The sequence below is a fragment of the Musca autumnalis genome, unplaced genomic scaffold (assembly GCF_047663935.1).
Source record: "Musca autumnalis isolate F117 unplaced genomic scaffold, ASM4766393v1 scaffold_4, whole genome shotgun sequence".
Taxonomy (NCBI): Eukaryota; Metazoa; Arthropoda; class Insecta; order Diptera; family Muscidae; genus Musca; species Musca autumnalis.
In genome coordinates this window covers 250,764,343-250,787,615 of record NW_027411977.1, presented here as the reverse complement: position 1 = coordinate 250,787,615, position 23,273 = coordinate 250,764,343, and the positions used below count along the sequence as shown (strand labels likewise).

At 32.9% G+C, this 23,273-nt stretch overlaps 3 protein-coding genes across 8 annotated transcripts; 2 read left to right on the top strand and 1 right to left on the bottom strand.

The window, feature by feature from the left end:
- The first annotated feature begins 1,866 nt into the window (after positions 1 to 1,866).
- Positions 1,867 to 6,004, top strand: LOC141402772 (BAG family molecular chaperone regulator 2). Of its 6 annotated transcripts, none has more exons than XM_073984704.1 (5): positions 1,887 to 2,128; positions 2,721 to 3,304; positions 3,817 to 3,837; positions 3,932 to 4,074; positions 5,296 to 6,004. In XM_073984704.1, exons 2-5 carry the CDS (start codon positions 3,051 to 3,053, stop codon positions 5,667 to 5,669), a joined length of 792 nt encoding a protein of 263 aa, XP_073840805.1. In that variant the 5' UTR covers positions 1,887 to 2,128; positions 2,721 to 3,050; the 3' UTR covers positions 5,670 to 6,004. The 6 variants fall into 6 exon arrangements, with proteins under 6 accessions (XP_073840808.1, XP_073840805.1, XP_073840809.1 ...); XM_073984705.1 differs by lacking the exon at positions 1,887 to 2,128 and adding an exon at positions 2,200 to 2,515; XM_073984707.1 differs by lacking the exon at positions 3,817 to 3,837 and having other exon boundaries at positions 1,867 to 2,128.
- Positions 6,005 to 6,017: 13 nt separating this feature from the next.
- On the bottom strand, positions 6,018 to 7,451 carry yellow-k (L-dopachrome tautomerase yellow-k; the record flags this gene model as incomplete). Its single annotated transcript, XM_073985514.1, has 3 exons — positions 6,018 to 6,629; positions 6,691 to 7,057; positions 7,429 to 7,451. Coding segments are annotated over 3 exons (999 nt in total), but the record flags the coding sequence as incomplete, so codon positions are not given.
- Positions 7,452 to 9,234: 1,783 nt separating this feature from the next.
- Positions 9,235 to 10,013, top strand: mex1 (midgut expression 1). Its single transcript, XM_073982603.1, has 2 exons — positions 9,235 to 9,435; positions 9,526 to 10,013. Exons 1-2 carry the CDS (start codon positions 9,383 to 9,385, stop codon positions 9,728 to 9,730), a joined length of 258 nt encoding a protein of 85 aa, XP_073838704.1. The 5' UTR covers positions 9,235 to 9,382; the 3' UTR covers positions 9,731 to 10,013.
- The last annotated feature ends 13,260 nt before the right edge of the window (positions 10,014 to 23,273 follow it).

Sequence of the window (23,273 nt, the reverse complement as noted above, 5' to 3'; positions counted from 1 at the left end):
GATGACTGACGAAAATGAACGGCCACACTGGCAAGCAACCGATTATTTGAGAAAAACTGGCAGTCAAAACTGAACATGTGTGTCCCACTTAATGTTGCCATCGAGCTGGGAAACTATCGATAATATCGATTATTTTGTAATAAATACAATATCAATAGATAGTTTTGTCTATCGCTATTATCGGATTAAAAACGTTTAACCTAAAATTAATTGAAATTAATAGAAAATCGCGGCTTTACGGATTTGTGGATGTAAAGCGGGGTACACACGATCAGTTTTGACTGTCAGTTTTGCTCAAATAATCGGTTGCTTGCCAGTGTGGCCGTTCACTTTTGTCAGTCATCAGGCAACCACAAAAAAACATTTATCGAAATCTCCGAAAAATCGACAGTCAAAACTGATCGTGTGTACCCCGCTTAAGTAAGTTGGTAGTCACACGTACAAATTTTTCGAAAAAGTAAAATGTATTATTATTAAATAAAAGCAATTGTTTTTTCTCCTTTTTGATTTCTGTGAACTATTTGTGCAAAACGTCAACAAAAGCGGAGACATTTCCGCCATTTTCATTTCCAAATTAATGGTGGTGACAAATTAACGATAATATCGATAGCAATCGATTTTTTAAACTATTATATCGAAAATATCTAATGTTGGGAATATCGATGGTTTGCCAGCTCTACACCCAACGACTAATGCCTTGTTCAGACTAACGGTAATTCGCTCTCTATTCGTTGTTCGACCCCAAATAACGATATAATTACTTCATTTCCCATACAAAATTTTGAGAAGGAACAACGATTTGTGTACATTGTTCAATTTAAAATACTCTCCGAACGACGATAAAATATGTCCCATCTCTAACAAATGAGAACATTTATCGAAACAAATTAATTATGACAAGAAAAATATAAAATTTAAAATTTATTAAAAACACAAAAATTTTTATAAAAACTGCAAAACATGAATGAAAAATAAACGGTTTAACTACTAGTATACATTCAAATCTTAGCAAATTTTCTCGTTTCTTTTATTGCAGTTGCATTTTGTGTCCATCGTTTCAAATTCGCGTACAAATTTAGAAACAAAAATTAAATGCCTGCCAGAAAGTCTGTATACCAAAAGTTATTTTGGCAGTTCTCTCTCTCCTTAATTCTGAAAATACAAAAATTAAAAAATGTGCTGAAAACACAAAAATTGTGGGAAAAAATAGAAAAGATGAATGAAAATAATATAATTAAACATAATTTAGATATGTGAAAGCAGGACAAATAGTTTTTCAGTTCATATCAATTAATTTTACTCGTTTTTTAGACGAAACTTTCTTTAAAATCAGTAAATAAAAAGTATGAAAATATGAATCATGTTGCTATGAATTGTGTACATTGTCGTACGAACGGGTTAATTCGTGTACATAATTACGAGAGCGAACAACGTGATTCAAATGCTGGTATGAACATGGCATAAAACGACTTCTCTCATCAACAAAGAGACAATTGTCCAGTACTGCAAGAATCTACTAATTTTTACTATTTTTTCCGATAACATAAAGAAAAAATGCTATCGTAGTAAAAAATAGCAGATTCTTGCAGGTTCTGGAACAAAGCATATATTTTACCGAAAAATGTATACGTGTGACTACGGTCTTACTTTCTTACACACACATAACCGAAAAGCAGCGAAATTTCTATTTATTTCAATGGATTTCAGGTTAGGGGTTTTTATTCCGATAATATCGATAGGCAAAACTATCTATCGATATTGAACTTTAAATAACAATCGATGTTATCGATAGTGCCATCGATTTTTTGCCAGCTCTAGTGGACCCTGCTTACCACAAATCGATTACTCGATATATCGATATACTGCAAAACAAAATTGCCTCAAATGTTATCGAGAGAATGACAATTCTACGAGAGCCGCAGAGAGAATGAAGACATTTTTTTCATTTATCGACACTAATTTTTGGAAAATTAATACCGCTAAATAATTAAAAAAATTAAAACAATCTACACAAATTCAACGTCGAAATTGTCTCGTACTTTTTGAACTTTTATCGTCCTTTATTCCGGCAAAGGTAATCCGAGGAATATATTATCGGAATAAGAAAACAAAACCATTTTAGAAACATGTATGTATTTGTGTATTCTGCAAAAACCATTTGTCTCATCCCACAGTGACGTCTCTGTGTGAGGTGCTTTGTTTATGTTCAAGAGGCTGTTGTTGTTTCGAGAAAGTGCGTGCAAGTTATTTCATTCTAGAAAGAACAAAACAAAATACATAATTCCTTTTACTTAATCCTTAATTACTTTAATCGCCCTTAAATTTCCCACTGGGAACTAGTACTCGGTATCAAACAAGAGGAAGTTATAAAGTATTTTCTGGCAAATACCAGTATTTTCCAAGAACTTCTAGACTAGCAATGAGATGTTCGATAATATTTTTAGCAAGTTAAAACGGCGTCGTCTCGACGAAACGTTGGGTGCAAATACACATCAAAACGGACCTGAAACTGCAGGTAGTAGCAGTTTTGGATCAAATGTTGCATCAAATTTAAATAATATTTGGGACCATTTGTTCGGAGAAAATGAATCAACCTCCACCACTAACAATGCTCAGAACATAAACAACAGCAGAAACAGCGCAGCAGACGATATGAGCATGGCCATTGATAGGTAAAAGTACAATACATCTATATTAACTTATGTTTCTGGTCTTTTCAGTGTAACAAAACTACAAAAATATTAACAGCGAGAATAAAGTTTAGGAAAAAAGGCGAACCGAGCAATTGAATTCATAGAAAAATTAATTTTACGTGGTGTCTGTGTTTGCGGAGATATTGTGATAAATACTCTGTATTAAAAAACAACACAACTGGGCATTGGGCATAAAGCCGCCTACTCATCTTTGGTTTGTCATAACAAACAATAAGGTGAAACAACTAAACATACATTAGTACGTTACCGCTGGGAGCAGAAGCTAGAAGTGTTAAACAAGTATTTACATAAAATTCAACCCGCTTTACTCGGCACTTTTAAGAAAGAAATCATCAAATGGAAATTGATCCATCTCCTGTACCACCACCTCAGGAGTATTGTGATAACCCCTCCGTGCCTTATCACTCAGAGTCCTCGATGAACTTTGACTATTTGCACGGCTTGCACGGAGACACTGCCATGGATGCCAGTAACAGCGGCTCCTCGTCTTCAGCCCAAGTAGAATCACCACGCCACTTTGCTGGCATTGGCAACTCATCCTCAACCAATTATGGTGGTGGTCATGTTGATTACAGCAAAGCAATTGACAGGTGGTTACTTTAAATGTGTTATTTGATTATCCCATTGTTTTGCATAAAGAAGCAGCAAAAACTAAAACTTATTTAGTTGCCTTATGTTTTTTTTTTTTTTCATATGAAATGAACTGAAACAAGTTTTTGTGCGGTATCTATTTAAATTGCTAAATAATATGGAAGAAACAAAACATTAACACCACCCACAACATTTACAATATTTGTAGAAATTATTTTTTCTTTCCATATTTAGATCGATTATTCAAAAAACAACAAAGTTATGTTAAACAACAATCGTGGAACTTGTGCACAAAGCAAAACGAGACCTTTTTTGGAAATATTAAAAAAAAAATATTTTGAAGAAAATTAGATATTTTATTTTAAAAAATTTAAGTTCAAAAATGTAGATATTAATTAATTTTTTTCTTTTTTATGTTATTCATATTGTGTCTAAAACATTCCCCATACCTCATCGCAATAAACAAATATGCACGAACATGATTACAAATTACGAACTGTATGAGACACAGGCCTTTCAATTTAAATGAAAGGTAAATCAATTGTAAAACTTTTAAAGAATACCTATTAATCTATAAACTCCAGCATAAATAACAACAATTTCTTTTATCTCTCCTAATTTTGTAGATTTGTCACAGTACTGGATCAGTTGGATTCGCGAGTGGAAAAGTTTCGTAAAGATGCTTTGGGTCTTCAGGAAAAACGTGACTTTTTGCTTATGTCCATAGATCTTATTAAAAGCAATGACTTAATGCAAAATCTTACGGAATGTAAGTATTAACAACTATATTAAACTATTATTTTGATCGGTGGTTTGCGGAGGAAATCATTTGAAGTAAGCCATAATTTAATTTTACTTGAAGCAATACTCTGTTTGTCAGTGAGGATGGGTCTTGAGAAGTTAACGAATCCCAGAAGCCCCCTCTCCCCTAAATACCGAGATTTTAAATTTAATTTTAATGGGAACTGCTGCACTACCTTTAAAATATACAATTCGTCGGTGTAATGCTTAAGTGTTCCATACGCCATTTGCCTGTTTTGAGATAATCGCATTTTAATGTTTTGCGTCACAACTGTGTGGAGCTGGCTAAAGCAAATATTTATATTTTTGACTTGAAATATTAATAATAGTGTATAGAACATATTTGCAAACATTTAGAGGAATATGTATTGGAATATAAAAGTTAGAGATTTTTTAAAAAAAAAAAAAGAATTTTTGTAGATTTGTTCCATATCCGCACTTATGACACAAATGTGAAATATTGTAAATCACATGGAACAAAGTGACAAAAAAATTTTCCATCTTTGCATCAATAAATTAAATACTTCTAAATCGAAAATTGAAATTCTGATTTTTGAAATGTGTTTTTAAACTTGTAAGTTTTTAAAATATTAATTTCATAACTGAAAAAAGTTTATGCTTTCCCGCCGAGGCGTGGATATCTCGGAAACTAGAGTAGATAGGAGAAAGCCGACAAGAAATTCAGAAAGAGCATACCGGATAACCCTAGAAGCCACCTGTATCTCAAAAAGTCGAAAATGGCGTATGGAACACTTAAGCATGACACCGACGAATTGCTGATTTTTTTCCTGCTACTTTGTATGAACAAGAAACAATGACATTTCGTAAATCAGCTTTAGATTTAATTAAACAAATATCTCAAAGGTACAATCAACCTAAAATTGCGGGAACATATTAAAATCACATATCTACACGCTATTAACCACTAAGATGTCAATATGATGGTCTGTAGCGCATTTTTGTAACTAGTTAACGGCATTTTTACCGAAATTTGTCGATAACCCCCATTTTTCGGTAGTTAACTTAATTTTTCGCTATGTTAGTGAATAAAATTAAGCAGTCTTAAAAATTCCACTTCTCTTTTCTTACAGACTTGTATAATGATGTCGTCTATTCAATCTTAAATTTCATTTAAAACAAAAATAATCTATTGTCATGTTAACATAAATATCTTTACTTCTCTTTGCAGCCGAACGTGAAGAAATCGGATGTTATATTCATCGTGTCAATGCACGCCTTTCCACAGTTGAACTTAACGTTCGTACAGTACGAGACCAATCTCAGGAGGATTCACTAAGTCAGATTAATGCCCTCATCGATATGATGATAACATTAGGTGATCCAGCGTTATCGCGGCAAAAGTGTCAGATGTATTTGAATGCATGTTGCAGTGCCAGCGAAACGGGTAATATGTCGTATCCAGTCACAGATATGGATGCTGGACCTGTTGACAAAAAATTCGAAAGTGTACTACTGGGATGTACGTTGGATGACCAGAAAAATATTAAAAAACGTCTGCAGGCTTTAATGGGCTACCTAAATAAACAGATCGTCCATCATTGAAGATTCATGATTCTACTTTAGTCGTTATTATTTCTATTATAGTTTCGTACTTTTTATAATATATAATATTTACATGTAAAAGAATACGCCATGAAACCGTACACACGTGCATAAGAATCTTTTAAATTATATTGCAATTCGGAAAGATAGCCGGCCAAAAACTCGCGTGAGAAGGTTGACAAATCAATGGAAAATTGTTTTCGGTAGCCCTTAAGATTTTATTTTAGCGTAAAATTTAATTTCCTGTTATTATTAATTCTATTTATTTGATTTTCTAACATGGATTGTGTTTGAAATACGATATATGATAAATAAATGGATATGACATGAAGAAATATAAACTTGTGTTATTTAATAGCCGGATATACACTGATCATGGGGTCGCAGCCATCTGTCAGATAAAAGCCAGACGGAGTCCTCGCTGCCAAAGAAAATCTGTTGTATATTCTTTGAAGTCATGTAAATGATTTCACTGTTCTCTGCGGTTATATTCTGTGTATATTCGCACCGAACAACAGCTCCAAATTTCGAGACAACATAAAACAGCACCCCATAAGAATCCATCATAAGTCCTCGTGTAGGACCCAACAAAGAGCCCATTAAAATCATTTCTATTGTGTCAAAACTGGACTGAGATGAATTATGAAAAATATTCGGTCCCCTATACAGCTTTCCATCCTCATCTGACAGCAACAGTTCATTTTGGCTGGCGAATGTCAAGTCTCTAGGTTTAATTGGTAGGAAATCATTTATCATTGAGTACTTTTTGCTTGTTAGTAGCACATTGTGCCATTTTTGTTCTAGAATATCGTAGGTCAATAGGTGAGAATCATGAGAGACAATAAAGTAAATAAACTTTTCACTGTCGCATGGTGAGACTCGAGGGCCTAGACCAATGTCTAGTAATTGTGAACCATCAACATTTGACCTCAGAAATTTACCGCAATCTATGCGCAACACCTTTAAGAATAATCCAACAATCAGTAGGGTTAGAATGTCTCATTATTTTATCTCTTATTACCTCGATATTGTTGCGAATCAAATCGAACACCAACAATTTTGGATTACATCTGTGTATATCAGAACTATTGTAACCAGGCCATCCAATGTCCATTACCCAGAGACGAGACAATGAATCCACCTGTGACCAAACTGCCTGTTGAATACGACCACAATCCGAGTGAACACCATTGGCGTGAGCCTCCATGTGAGGGTATAGGATTGGTTTTAAGGATGGCAAATATTTCTCTGGCCACTGGGTCTCGACAAGTGTTGGAAATTTGTCATTTTTCACCGTAATACTAAGAAATACGCGATCAAAGTGGGTCGACAAATGTAAAATGCGATACGATTCATTTAGGCCACACTGAGACAAAAGCCATGCTTTGCTAACACCGCAAATTGAACAAAAGTACAATAGCACATTTAATGAGACCATTATGTTAAGAAGGTAATTAAATACTGTTTTCACAGTAAACAAGCAAAATGCATAGCAGATGAAAGAACTTCCAGCACGTTCACAAGTGCAGATGTACGAATGTACAGTATAATCTCGATAATCCGGACACCACATGTTTCGGCGGTGTCCGGATTACCGAGTAATAACAAATACATATAATTTTGTACGTTTAAATAATTAATAATGGATTTTTACTATATAATAACCTGACATATATGGTAAACAAATTAATATTAAGCAAATATTCTGGTTTGCGGCAATTTTAAGACCAGAAGCAGCTTCCCTGGCTACTAAATTTACCTCTTATATTTCTCCAGCGTAATTTAGGTGGCATCTGCTGATTATTTTTGTCACCTAAAACTTCTCTACAACTGGTGTATATTTATGCATAGTTTTTTAAGGATATAAACTTCGTAGCCCATGTACATACATATACTGATTTCCCTTGTCTATGGGACATGAGCTTCTTATGACTCATTGTGGGAAATATTTAGCGATTTATATCATCACCGAAAGACTTCATGTTGTCGACGAAATCAAAAAGAAACATTGTTTTATATAAATGTTATGGCTTGCGAATAAGACGAAATGTAATTTAAATCTATTGGTTGCATTATTACGAGAATTTAATACAACAATCCTTATTTACCGGTAATTTTGAATGTCAAAGAAAGACAATAAAATAAAATGTATAGCTGTTTTTGGAACCGCTCATGGCCCTATGGGCTAGGTTACTGTGTTTGTCAAATAAAAATTAAATTAAATTAAAAAATAAATATTAACAATATAAGGGAAAATAATACTTTGTTTTAAATTTATTGAAATTCCTATATAAGGACTCTACGCGCTTCCTCGATTGGCTATAAATCCCATTTAAAACTAACCTAATCCCAACGCTTTAAATTATTTAAACGTCCTTAAAATATCCTTGGAATACATTACATGCCCCAAGGGACATTCTCACTAATAGGGGAGCTAATGGACAAATTCCTTTAGAGGAAATGACCACTCAACACCTATTTTTCATAGAACTGGGCTACCCAACCCTAGGTTTCAAATACAGTTGCTTACCATAGCCAATCATCAATGGTTGAACGAAAGGAACATTATTTGGCAGATTCAGATAGTTAATTCCATATTGACTGTATAACTGAGTTGACAGTGTATATCTAGTAAGTCGAGATTTGGACCTAAAACTTTGAAAAACTTAAATTTTCTTATTTATACACCAATTGCTATTGTTAAGAACGAAAACATCAATGAAATAAATAAGAATCTAATGCTAAAGGTAGGAAAAAAATATTGATGTTCGGATTATCGAGGTAAGAAAAAAATGTGATGTCCGGATTACAGAGTCTACAATGTAAAAAATTCTAGTGTCCGGATTAACGACTGTCCGGATTATCGAGACTATACTGTAGTTGTTTCCGATAAAATTATTGAAAATTTATAGTGATGATCATGGCAAAAAGCGAATTGTAATATAAAGACCTAAAAACACAAACACAATTATTCCATTTTGAAGATATGCAGTTCTAAATTGTTTGTTGGCGGAGTCGACCAAACACATTAATCCGGCAATAACACCAAAGGACTACTTCCAACAAATCTCCAATGTATAAAACTGTAGGGTATATGTATGGCTAAGTAATTGAAACTGCCAGATAAAGTGGTAATTGAAATCATTTTCCTCACAGGTATTTGTGATTTTTGGAATAGCAAATGTGAATTGATATTCAGTATCTTTATCTACATATCTAGCAATTCACACAGATAAACATAAAATGAATCATCGAAAGACCGCGAATGGGCTTGGAAAATACATTTATTTATCTTCAATATAAGTTTATAATTGCGGCACTATCATTTCTAGAGGTAGAGAAAATGTTTGGTTTGAATCTTTTATTTATTGTTAATACCGTTTTTAATAAATTCTCAACTCTCTTTGACAAATATAAACAACGCTGTTCATTACGTACAAACTGCGATAAGAACACAGTTGGCTGGTATACCAACCTATCAACAATATTACGCTTTCCATGCTTCCTGCTACCTCCCAATATCTGCTTTCTTCTATTCATTTAGCCTACTCTCAATTAGAAGCCGTTAACAAACTTTTATCAGTATTGGTTGCAATTTCAATACTGATAATGAGGATTAAAAGGCCACAAGTGTAGAGACAGTCAGTTGTATTTGAATTGAAGACTGACAAAGAAGTAACTCAAGACCGAGTAATCAATCAGAAAATTTAAAAATGTGTAAAGCTTGTTGGGAAGTAATTAAATGTCCAGGAAAGGTCCTATGCTGGTAAGAAAGTGAATGAATGAAAGAGGTGTAAAAGTGAAAATACTCGTCATGCGGGTACTGATAGATTTGGGTTTTCTTATCAAATTCCAGCTGCTGCGAATGTGCCTGTAACATGTTGATGGGCTTCATTTGTTCCGGAATTGTTCTGCTGGTTGTCATCGGCCTGATTGTATACTTTACTGTTTTCTACCACAAGGATAGCGGAAATGCAGATGAGGCCAAACAGATGACCGCTAAACTAATAGAGCAAACAACACCACAGAACTTTAGAGATTTCTTCAAGCCATTAAATTAGCATAATTAATAACAACAAAAAGATTTGTTTTTTTTTTTCAAAATTTTCCATATTTCACATGTGTGTATATAATGTTTTTATGTGCGTATTTTTATAAAAAAAATAGTTAAATTTGTGAAGTGTCATGAGTAATTGTTATACCAATGGATGATAAATAATATTTGGGACATAAAATAATCTAATCGCTGTGTACTTCCCAAACCATGGGAAATATCTGCTTGCTACCTTATCGAAACTGATTGTTTTCAATAACAATAAAATATTCTTGGAATCACAACAAAAACAATTTTTATTTCTGTAAGACCTGTATTAATAATACCATGCACTTAGAACGACGATCAGGTATATCACCTCGTTAGTTATTCTGATTGTGAGGTATATGTATATACAGCTGCTGCTTCGGGAAAAAGGATACAAAGGATATGTACCATAAATAAATAAATGTTTCTTCTTATACTGCCTAAATGTATTGTATGTATTTACACACATACATAACATAGGTACATATGGTTTCATTTGGCAAACAACCCCAAAATAAAAAATGTTTGATCTTCTGCTCTCAAAAATACTAGAGGATCACTGTTAGGAGTTTTCTCTTTCCCACTCGTTGAGACTTAAGTCTAGAGACTTAAGTCATGCACATAAAACAACAAAGACAATTGATGACCGTCTCTCTACACTGTTAAGTAGGTAGAAATATGACTTTTCCAAAGGAGTGTAGTTTCCAGTTGATTTTTATTGTTTGTCAAGTAGAGACCTACGTATCCGCGTCTGTAATCCACAATCACTTAATTACATATTAACAAAAATGTCTGTCTGTGAACATTTAGAGGCTAGCGGGTTTTACCACACCGCCTTAGATTCTTTAATGGAGAGTTTATTTATAAGTTCCACACCAAATTTGGAACCACAACGACACTGCCATTCTAGGATTAAGAAACCCCAAAGTAATCTTACGCCAGACGAAGATCAGACCTTTTTTTCTTTATGCAATTCAACGAAACACAGTCCAAAGGAGGCGACGACACAAAAAAGCAATACTGTGACAAAGAACGAACATTCATCACCAACAGGAAAAGAATCAACTCCCAAACGAACTGTAGTAAGTGCTAGAAAACAAAAGTTATTTGTGGAACCAGAATGTCCATTGGAAGAGTTTCGACCAAGAACGAGGACCACTAGCACTGGAAGGGATATGTCGCCAGAAACAAAGCTTCTGCGAAAAGCCATTATACGAATGGAGTGTCTACAACGTAGACAAGAAAGAATCGAACACAGCAAAAAGCCTCCCCGTACGTCGCTACGTGTTTAGGCGACGTTGTGATTTTATTATCGATAGCAGGAAATACCTTACAACTAACTGTGTTGTATATCTTGCTATGTGCAATCATTTCGAGTGCCATATTATAAATACAAATCGATCTTGCTTTATTAGATGTATAACCCCAATTAAATTAAAAGTTGTGCTTTACTAAGTTATAAGACATCCTAGCATTAGTTTAATAATGAAAATTCTCGTGTGTAAAATTTTAAATAAATTATTGGAAAACGTTAATGCAAATTTTAATTTGGCCGTACTCAGCAATGGTATTTTATCTCAGTCGTTTAGGACACAAACTCCAGGTTTTCGCCTCAGCAGCTAATTTTGATTCACCCGTCAAGCTACACGGTATAGTGAAAAACGATTAAGAATGACCTCCATTGCAAGGTATTTTTATGTATGTATAAATACAATGTATGTTTAAGAAGCGACATTCTACAACAAATAAAAGGATAAGAAACCGTAATTGTTCTTTAGATAAATTGTCATAAATTGCAATTCAAAATACATACAGTTAGACAACAAAAGTTTTGCAAAGACCAACATTGAAAAAAAATTTATATTAATTGTTCGTTTATGTTAACAAATTATGTAAAAACTATACGTTTTTTTGCGTAAATCTCTTGCTATTTATTCCGACATAATTAACAAAGGTTTTTTTGCGATTTATAACAAATGCGGACTAAAAATTATCTACTACTTGGGGTGGCAATAAAAGAATTGCAAAAATTATCAAATCTATGGTTTCTTGGAGAATTACCAAAGTATTGTTCCAAAGTTAACCCAAAATTCGGCATGTTCCACTCTAAGGGTACTGGTTGCAAAAATTTTAGTAAATCTTGATCCTTCGTTGGAGGATCTTTTTCGATTTTTTTTCTTAAAATGGACCCCAAGATGTTATAAGGTTTGACATCAGGATTATATTACATCAACAATTTACACAAATAAGATTAATATATCATGATCTGTTGTGGGATTCTCTAACTCATTTTTGGAGTTACCGACAAAAATCGGTAAAATAAACGCAAAATTATGAATGAAAAATTCAAATAAAAATTGACAACACTCTTGCTATCGGTAGAAGTTTACGACTACTTTTTATTCGTCGCTAACTTACCGACAAACATTGTTAATTACCGAAATTTTAAGCATTTTAATGTTACCGATTTTTGTCGGTAACTCCAAAAATGAGTTAGAGAATCGCTCTACTGGCCTTTGGAATGGTTGTAGTTGAACTTGTTTGAGTTTTCTGGATCCATTTTACTGACTTTGAGAATATTGACTATTAAATATTTCCTAATGATGTCAGTGGGGATGTCTTCCCAATCATTATTATGTCCGTGTTTCGCATACTTTTTTGCTTGGTAAAGAATATACTACCCAAAAATTCGGTATTCCATATTTGATTGGTTTTATTGGATTTGGCGCACTTTTTTGAGATTTATTATGATAGCAGAGGGTAATAAATATCAATTTAGTAAAAAATGAAGTTATTCCAATACTATTGAGAGAGGAAATAGAGCTCTGTTGTAGGTAGCTTCAAAATACCATTTCCATTTTTCCCCTATGCTTTCCAGAGGTATTTTGATGTTTTCAAAGCCAAAATCGGACAGTTTTGCATTGGTCATACATACATATTGAGACAAATATTAATTCTTTGCATACTTGTCTGTGGCCGATTCGTCATTGTTTATTCTTAATATGGTCTCAAGCGTTTTTTACCTGTATAAAGACCCTTCATGACGGTTTTTTTATCACTGAACTTTATCACATTCAATACTGTTAGTCCATTATTAGCTGCAAAAGTCATAAAAATGCATAATGACTACAAAAATTTGCAAAATTGATTAGTCTTATAGTACTGCTTTTCCTTTTGCAATAGTATTTATTATAAATTGCAAATAAATTTTGTTTATTTTGACGGAATATTGTTATGAGGATCAATAGCAAGAGATTTGCACAAAAACCGGTATAGTTTTTACATAATTTGTTGCCATTAACGAACAATTAATTAATTAATTAATAATTAATTAATATTTATTAAATAATATTATTTTTTTTTACAATTTTGGTCTTTGCAATACATTTGTTGTCTAACTGTAGTTTTTTGACATTGTATAAAAGCATAGACAAAACAAAATACCATGGCAGAACTACCAGGTTGTGGCATCACACCAGCTGATCGAATATGAAAAGTCAAATCCCTTTATAAAAAAATTATTTTTGTTGTAATTTCCCCAACAACATAAAGAAAGTTTTGACATAACATATTCAAAATTTTACGATGCCACTACCTGGGTAATTGTGCCATGCAAAATACATATAGACGACGGAATGTTCTCACCGAATTGAGTTTGATGATGACATTTAACAAATATTTTGTTTTTTTTTTAGATAGAAATATCCAAGTTTCTTAGTCTATGAAATAAAGTCCGCAAATCTTTATTCCGAAAATATTTTCGAGGTTACACTGTTTGTGAAGAGTCGAGCAATAATGTTGAATAAAATGTAACTCGGCAACCCTTTTCATTGTTCATGGTTCATGTCGTCACTTTACTCATAATGAGCTTTTGCTACAAAAACTTGAATATTTTCGCGACTAATACCCCGGTTACACTATTGAAGGTTAACCCACTGGGTTTAATAGATCCAGTGGGTTAATCTTTGCTGGTTACACTTAGCTTTTCGAGGATATAAACTGTCAGATGATGTTTGTTTACGTATACATACAAAATAACTAATAAAGTCGTGTGTTACACTTTTACGATTTCTCGTATGAGATATCGTCCCCTCTTTGCTCATATTGGTATATTTTATTCCCAATTTATATTAGGCGAGTTTACTTGCGGCAATTTTTCTCGTTCCTTTTTAAATTTGCCTCTTGCGTTTATAAAAGGCAATTCTGTTCCGACAAGTTTTGTTTTCAAAACAATGAAAATAATGTCAAATACGAAAAATATAAAATGAATTGCCAGTACGAGCAATTTTTTTCCATTTCCATTCCCCTTACGTGTCTCTTCTACAAACTGGGACTTGCCGCAAGTAAACTCGCCTAATGTAAATTGGGACTTACAGAGGGATACATTTTTGTATCATGGTATCAAGCGTACTTTTTGTTAAAAAAGTGTCTAATGAAAAAAAAAAATAAATAATTTTATGATTTCCAAATAACTTTAGATTTACTAACTCCATAAAATCTCATACGACCAATCGTAAACGTGTACAACACGACAAACTCTGTTGCAAAAACAGTTGCAACTTTTGGTACTTTTTGAGTAGAGTTGGATTTTTTTGCACAAATACCGAATACAACACTGTATTTTTGTTGGATTTGTGCCGGATTTAAAATAAACCCAGTCGTGAGAGGATTTAATTTTTGTATGGCAAATCTGGTCAGATTTGTCCAGATTAAGTAATAAATCCTCATAATGTGGGTTAACCCGGCAAAAAACTGTAGTGTAACCGCACTATAATATGTTATGTTACCAGATTTGTTCATATTCAAGCGATTATTATTTCTCTCATGGAAATCTTTTAATGATGTGTCTCCAGATGCTTACACAACATGAAATGTAGTTTCAACAATTGGATCAACAATTTCATTATTAGGAATTTTATATTTATTCTATATTATCTGAGAAAGTTTAGTGTCTCAACGTCAAGTAATCTTCCCAATTCAATTAAATTCATCAATTGAATGATTACAAAATACTCCACCTGCTAAACACAGATATAATGAATTGCCTTTATGAAACCGACCGAAAATTTAATGAAAATTTGACAGAATTTCGGTGAATTTTCCAAATTTCATTGAAATTGGGCAGAATTTGGGAGTTTGGGGCACCAAATACATAAAATCGGGCGAACATAGCTTCGCTACACCGACTAAGGTATAATATAAATAAATAATTTAATCTCTATAAATAAAAATCAAATGTCGTTCGTTGGTAATGGCATCAGTTGAAAACGGCTGGACCGATTTGAATAATTCTTTTTTTAAAATATTCGCCATAACCCAACTTAGGTTTTTATGAAAAGAAAATATGACCACGCCCCCTTTTTAGTTTTAATATTTTCTACAAAAACTATTTTTAAAAAATGCTATATTTAAAATAATTACGAATGTATCGGTTTGAAAATTAATTTGCGAGACAACTATGGTTGTGTCTCCAACCTTACGTACTTATTTGGGACCCAAAGACTTGGCAACGCCCATTTTTTAAAATATGTTGCATCTACAAAATAGGCTTCATATTTTGTTTGATATTGAAAAATCACTACATTTGCAATAATAACGAATGTGTCGGCTTGAAAATTTACGAATTAATGTAGAATCTAGGTACTTCTTTTGGGCCTAAAGACCCGACCACGTCTACCTTTTTTAAATATGTTATATCTCTAAATTCTCAAGGTCTGCCGTAGCAATGTGTACTTTATAAATTTCAGATTAGGTGGGGTACCTTCCCACGCATTTCATTCAAACGCTATATGTACAGTTATGTGAATAATAATAAGGACAGTGACATTCACTGCCTTTGGTCGTTCCTAAAATGTGTAAAATGGAAGAATTGGCGATGGAAATTTGTTTTTGAAAATGTATATGTATTGCAATAAAAAATCACGTTACTATTTTGGTTTTTTCTGTTTCGTTTTTATACAAAACAAATATTATTCGTAAAATGCGCGTTCTTTGCTGTGAAAAATTATAAGGACTTAAGAAAAGGTAACATAAAACTGTTTCAAGGGCCGCCAATGCGGACCAGAGGCCTAATTACGACATTCGATTCGATCGTGAATGAAAGAATCGAACTATGAAAACCTATTCGCACCACCAACAGTACATTTACTAAGGTAGGTGCATTAGCACTCTGTTACAAAATTGTTAAAAAGTTCATCATTTCGTACATTTTTCTAGCACAACTTCATTCCAAAATTATTGCCCAAAGTATTGTTCAATGAATTCAACAAATAGTTAAATTTTTTCAGTAATATTTTGTTTTTTAGTTTTTGCTTACAAATAAGCACATTTTTACCATCTACCTCCTTAATGTTCTTTGGAGAACACATAGGTTTTCATAGTTTGATTTTTTCATTAACGAGTAAATACTCGATCGAATCGAATGTCGTAATTAGGCCACAGGTCGGCTAATAAAGATATTAATAAATAAAAAAATAGAAAAGAATTACAACTTTGTTTTCTTAAAAAATTATCATTTGGAAAAAATGTACTGAGCGGGTACTTTAGTTTTGGCCGATACTGTATATCGACTCAGAAAGTGATTCTACAGAATCGGCCAAAACTAAAGCACCCCCTCGCCTGCAATAATTAAGAATTTAGTATCCTTTATGGCTAAAAGATGTGATTGTGTCATCCAGAATAGAGGATACACAACGAAATATTGATTTCAATAGTTTTTGTGTTACCTCAAATGGGGGGGGGGGGGGTGTGCTTTAGTTTTGTCCGCTTATATTTGCGACCTAAAATGTTTTTTGAATTTTATCTTATGTTTATTAAATTCTGATCTCCTTATTTTCGTATTTTCCAATTATAAAGATACTAGCTGACCCGGTCCGCGTTGCTGGCCCGTTGTTTGGGTTCTCCGTGTAAACTTTAGTTATCTATCCAGCATTGATACAGCCCTAATTAGGCATCCCTCTAGAAACTTCATAATATAAATCAATGTTTTGACATAAATTCCATGTAATGGTATCCCCCAAATTTAAGATATAAAATCTCTTTTATTACACCCTTCACCATAAATTGACAGTTTAAAGCGCTTTGTGACCCACATATAATGATCGGTGCACGTCAATTAACATTGCTATATATTGGATTGTTGGTCTCGGTTGGGGTCGTAATTATTACTGCAGAGAATTGTCAGTATAGGTTCACGTTTTGATATAGCTCCCATAGAACGGTACCGGCTGATTTTCGCTATTTTTGAGGGTTTAACATCATTATCACACCGAAATGTCTAAAATTTGGTTTTAATGTAATTTAAAGAGGAGAGCATAAATACTCGTATCGACCGAAAGACACGCCTTTTTATTTGCGCTCGGTATGCAACAGTTAAGTCCAATTTACATATGCACATTAAATGATTTCGTTTTACGAAATCCTAGAATCAAATGAAGTGTATTTACATCTGTTTTTTGCGTCATTTGCTTACGCACACAATCGCACAAACACACACTTATGCAATAACACAAACACACGCACACAATATATTTATTCAGAGAAATAGGAATTTCACAGCACAAATGTGTATCAAATAACTTAAATTAATTCTAAAAACAAAAAAACATAATTTTTGCAAGTTTTTAAACATTTTATTTGAATTTTGTCATCGTTTGAGTATTTTTGTTTTTCTACAACACACACAAACAAACAAAGACATCATAAAACAGTTGCATTTTTTTGGTAGTTTATGACAAAAAAAAACTGGGCTGCTTATAATAGTATGGTGTTTTCGTGCGTTGTTTAGAATAAATGACGCAGCTATCGTCATTTATTTTTGTATGGTAAATGACGCAAAATGTTGCCTGTTTTAGCAAATAAATGACGAAACAGCTCCAAATGACGAAAAAGTTGTTAATGTAAATTGGACATTGTAGGTTCACGTTTTGATATAGCTCCCATAAAGCAGTACCTCCCGACTTTCGATAGTTTGGAAATATAGTCACTTTTGGTGGTCGTAAACAGTCTTACAGAGAATTTTCAGTATACGCCTGATTTTCGCTATTTTTGGTGGATTTAACCTCTGGATAGTGACATCTCAAGTTATCGGGATTTTACTGTATTACAAAATGTGGAGTTGATCGCGCTATCCCACTTATTGTTTAGTGTTCAGCGTTTATAGCATTTTTTAGGCACGCAAAATTATGTTTATTATCTGAAATAACAAATGTTTGAAAATTTTGTGATGACCGCGATATTTCACTTCCGCGAAGACCATTCAGGGTCAAGACGGTAATTACAGTAGTATTGCAAACAATCTGTAAACAATACGTTCAAAAATATCATGGACTTTAAAAAAAAATTGAAGGAGAACCTCCGGTCACTACACTTAGCCATATTAAAATAGCTCACGACTGCGCTATCGCACTTGTTCAAGCTAGTGTTCATATCATTTTTGTGTCACGCTTACTAAAATTATGTATATTAATTGAAATAATACATTTTTGAAAACTTTGTGATGACCGCGATCATTCAGGGAAAACAATCTGTAAACAATACGTTCAAAAATATCAAAGATTTCTGATTTTCTTTAAAACATTGTGGGGAGGACCACCGGTCACTATTCTTAGTAGTAAAAAACAGCTTACGACCGTTCTAATAAATTGAAATAATACATTTTTGAACATTTTGGGATGAACGCGATATTTCACATCCGCAACGACCATTCAGGGTCAAGACAGTAATTACCATAGCAATGCAAACAATTTGTAAACAATATATTAAAAAGTATCTTGAATTTCGCAGTTTTCTTAAACAATTTGTGGGGAGGACCACCGGTCACTACACTTAGCGGGATAAAAAATAGATTACGAACTATTCTCAGACCTAAAAACACCACATACAAAATTTCATAAGATTTCCCAATCGATTTTTCGGAATTTCTATATAGTGACATCTCATGTTATCGGGATTTTACTGTATTCCTAACTATGGCGTTGACCGCGTTATCCCACATATTGAAGCCAGTGTTATAGCGGTTTTGTAGTCACGCTTACTAAAATATTAGGTATATTATCTGAAATAATACATTTTTGAATAATTTGTGATGACCGCGTTATTTCACTTCCGCGACGACCATTCAAAAAAATATATTGCCTATTTTCACCACCGGTGTTCCCAGTACATTATCTGAAACTTTCAAGAAAATCTATTCAGCCGTTTTTGAGTCTATTCGGAACATACAAACAAACAAACATACTAACATACACACATTGCCTTTTATATATTAGATTTAAAAAGGTGGGCGTGGTCGGGTCTTTGGGCCGCAAACCAGTACCTAGGGTCGGAGACACAACAACCATTGTCTCGCAAAATTAATTTTCTCACCGATACGTTCGTCAGTTTTGTTAAAATAGCGTTTTAAAAAAATAGGGCATAGGGGAGGTACCCCGCCCCCTCCGAAATTCAAAAAAATATATAGCCTATTTTCATCACGGGTCCTCCCAGTAGATTATCTGAAAATTTCAGGAAAATCGGTTAAGCAGTTTTTAATATATAAGCCATTTAAAAAAGTGGGCGTGGTCGGGTCTTCAGGCCCCAAATCAGTACCTAGGATCGGATACACAACAACCATTGTCTCGCAAATTAATTTTCTCTCCGATACGTTCGTCAATGTTGTTAAAATAGCGTTTTTAAAAAATAGAGCATGGGGGAGATACCCCGCCCCCTCCGAAATTCAAAAAAATATATAGCCTATTTTCACCACCGTTGTTCCCTGTACATTCTCTGAAATTTTCAAGAAAATCTGTTAAGCAGTTTTTGAGTCTATACGGAACATACAAACATACTAACATACACACATTGCCTTTTATATATAAGAAGAAGAAGATAAAAAATGAAAAAAATAATAAATGTATAATTTAGTTTTCAAATGTACCGGTACGAATGTATATCGCTAGAAGAAACTATGCGTCTATCTCGTTTCCTTCTGTATGTTAAATACAAATGCACAAAGACATAATACCCCTTACTAAAATGTGGTATGTGTGATAATAAAAAGGACTAAAACAAGGTGTGATAAAATCAAACTCTTTATCCGAAAGGGAGACTTCTGTCTTATTAATCATTGCATCCAGATTATATTATACGACACTACATATAGACTGACTTCCAAAACGTCAGTTGCTTTGCAAATGTCTCAAGTGTTGTGTTTCACAACGCCACTATACCTACTACTGCAAAGCTATGTATTTCAAAATTTCAAAGTTGTGCATTTTTAACGCAGTAAAAAGCATAATGCCTTATTTCTGATGCATTCGCAGTAGCATAGTTGAATTTTCAACTGCAACTGAAATATTTATAATAAATCTAAAAATTGCAATGTGTTGGTACGTTTCGGAAGTCCGACATAGAGTAGTTAATGTTGGTCTGTTTTGTTCAAAACTAATAGACTCGAATAACAAAGAACGGATTTTCCTGTAATTTTTGCAATAGATTTATTTTTACAAACAACAAGGCAAAATACCTTTTCTTAACAAAGTAATGAATAACGGTGGTACAGAATGCGCGTATCCGATTACAAACATGTGGGATGTGTAGAGATTGAACATAAATCCACTTTGAAAATTAAAAAAAAAAACTCTTTTAAACATATCTATCGAGATTTTGTGGTCGTTTATAAATCCTTATTTCATAGTTGTTATGGTTATAATATTTTTTAGTTATAATATATATTAATGAGTGATGGGATGAAGGGGAATGCTAATATGTTATGCTAATATGAACCATAGTACGCCAGGGATGCGTCTGGTCTTAAACATTTTTTATGCAACAGACAGAAAACGTCAAGGCCCGTCAACTATGGCAAAAAAAAAAAAAAAAATAATAATAAGTTGTTTCTGCTTATTACTCAGGTTAACGGTTTATTCAATTTTAGCAAAAGCAACAAAGAATCGACAGTAAAAACAATTGCTTTTTACATTATCATTAAGAACTAAAAATTATGCTGTATAAGTATTTTATGTAGAACACAAATTTTTCCAATTCTTAATTAAGAAAGCATTCATGGTATAAGTAAAGAGGTAGATTTAAATGAAAAAAAAACTATAGAACCCTTGTTTTTCCTGAATTCCTAAAACTTCAAAATTAAGCAACAAGTGGGTTTGTTTACAACACCAATTTTGAGCATTTTATAAAAATCGCGAAAAATGAATGAAGGACCAATGTTTCTCCGCATAATCAAGTTGTGGATATGATAAAATATTTGTTTCAATGATAACCTGACGAATTATTTCCCTAAAAATGTTCCAAAAATAATTTTAAAAATCATTGAATTCGATTGTTTTTAAAATTGTTTGGCATTTTATTCAAACACCACACACACATACACAGTTTGTGTATATTGTTTTGAAGTTTTAGGAATACTCGAATGAAAAAATTTAAATTGACATAAAGCTTTGGCTAACCTTTCTTATTAAACCATGAAAGCATTTTCAAATATTTTGTGTACTCTCAACCACAAACCCTAAGCAAAAAAAAATCTTAAGGAAAATCAAGGCATATTCATATAAGGTAGAAGTGACAATCAGCTGTATTCTTAATTTTTTGTAAATTTAGTTTTCAAAATGTAATAGGGTCTACTCATGGAATTTGAAACTTTGAAATCTGCTACCATAAAATACAGCTTTTCATCCTAAACGTGTAATAAAAATGACCTACGAGAGTTATGAATGCTTTATATTTACATTTTGCTTCAAATTTGTTCTATTCTAGAGGATTTTCAAATGCATTTATGTTTTTCCTGAAAAAAATTTTGGAACGACCCTATTATTCAATATTTTCTTTGACAATTAATTTTCAATAACAACAATGTTGTTTTTGTAAATTTGTTAGTTGTTGTAATTCATGCATATACCTTATAATAAATATACCTTGAGGAAAATAATATTTTAAGAATTGAAGAGAAATACTAAACAACAAAGTACATTGTTTGATATTTTGTTGTTTCAAATTTCAACGTTATCAGATGACTATAGTTTCCTATATAACAGTACAAACATTGGAACATATATCGTTTAGTAAATGTAGTCAACAACTTCACAATATCTACAATTGAAATGTACCGGCATTTAAGGGCGAAACAATATGGTGGATCGATCGATAAGCCTCGCCTTAATTGCCAAGCATTTCTAAACTTCATCTCAAATACTGTGTTAAAACAACAAGGAATCAAGATGATCCGAGTAATATCCTATAGCTTGGTAGGGTCCCAAATTATTTTTGAAGTGTTACAAAACGTATGACAATTGAGGAAAATTTGTAGGACTTACTGTCGACTTCACCTATATAAATGAGTGCACCCCGAATCATATCTCAATGTGGGTCCTACTTTTCATCGCCTAGGCCGAACGTGTTAAAAAAACGACTTGTAGAAAAGTTGTACATGACTGAAATACTCAAGACATGTCGCTACATTTCGCTGAGGGTTATTTTGCCACCGTTGAAAACGAGATGTTGTATATCCTGGGAATCTAACTCGAGCAATCAGTGTGCAGGAAAAACCATTACACCACCCAGTTGTTGATTTAATTCTAGAGTAAAATTGCATCAGCCTTTATCTCTTTTACGAGCATGTAACTATGTTTGTTTTTAATTTTCAAATTTTTGTCAAATCATTCATTATAGTAAACTATATACTATTTTGTTCAAATAATGCAATGACTAGGCTTAATTTAATATATTTTATAGTTTCCCGCACCTAAAAGCCCTGATAAAGTGAAAATCCAATTATGGCGCTGCTACTTAAATTTTACACGACATTCACACATACCTGCTGATCTATTGGATTCAACATTTGAATAGTACAAATTTATATACATACATACATATATAGTTACACATACTATAGCAATACATTTCTGCATTAGACGGCATGAGTTACTTTTAGGACCCATTCAATAAAATCAAAGAGGAAACACAACTACCTTTCAGGGTATTGACGCCTTTGTTAAGATTTGCATATATTAAAATAGTAATGAAACAGAAAATAAATGCTCAATCAACCAAAGAGTGCTGTTGTCGACGAAATTTTCATTTTTTGCTGTACACACAAATCTACGTGTAGCGTCCACAGCTGATCATATCTATCGTATTCATGGTCCACTCTCTTGCCATACAAACATTCATTGTTTACATTCGATTCTGTAAAACGATTTTTTTAAAAAAAATTGTAGCGCCCAAAGTATTACTCCGATTCGAATGAAATTTAGCATATAGCTACATAATATTCATATCTCGATATATACAAAATTTCATTAAAAAACTGCGATTAGTTTCGCAGAAATTTGATATTTTCTGTCAATCCCTCAATTCTTGTCCGATTTTTATAATTCAAGAAGAATCCGATTCTGCAGACTAAATACAATCGATTGAGCGGGATGTCATCAAAAACAGACGCCATTTTCACATAGAAATATTTTTGACAAATATCTTTTAAATTCGTATTGTTTATAAACAAAAAATTGAAAACATTAAAATCCAAGCGG

What these genes read in the sequence shown, in the direction of transcription:
- LOC141402772 (XM_073984704.1), top strand. Translation starts at nt 3,051, where the DNA reads ATGGAAATTGATCCATCTCCTGTACCACCACCTCAGGAGTATTGTGAT. An exon ending in TACAGCAAAGCAATTGACAG is followed by an intron (nt 3,305 to 3,816) that starts GTGGTTACTTTA and finishes TATGAGACACAG; the next exon opens with GCCTTTCAATTTAAATGAAA. An exon ending in CCTTTCAATTTAAATGAAAG is followed by an intron (nt 3,838 to 3,931) that starts GTAAATCAATTG and finishes CTAATTTTGTAG; the next exon opens with ATTTGTCACAGTACTGGATC.
- mex1 (XM_073982603.1), top strand. Translation starts at nt 9,383, where the DNA reads ATGTGTAAAGCTTGTTGGGAAGTAATTAAATGTCCAGGAAAGGTCCTA. An exon ending in CCAGGAAAGGTCCTATGCTG is followed by an intron (nt 9,436 to 9,525) that starts GTAAGAAAGTGA and finishes ATCAAATTCCAG; the next exon opens with CTGCTGCGAATGTGCCTGTA.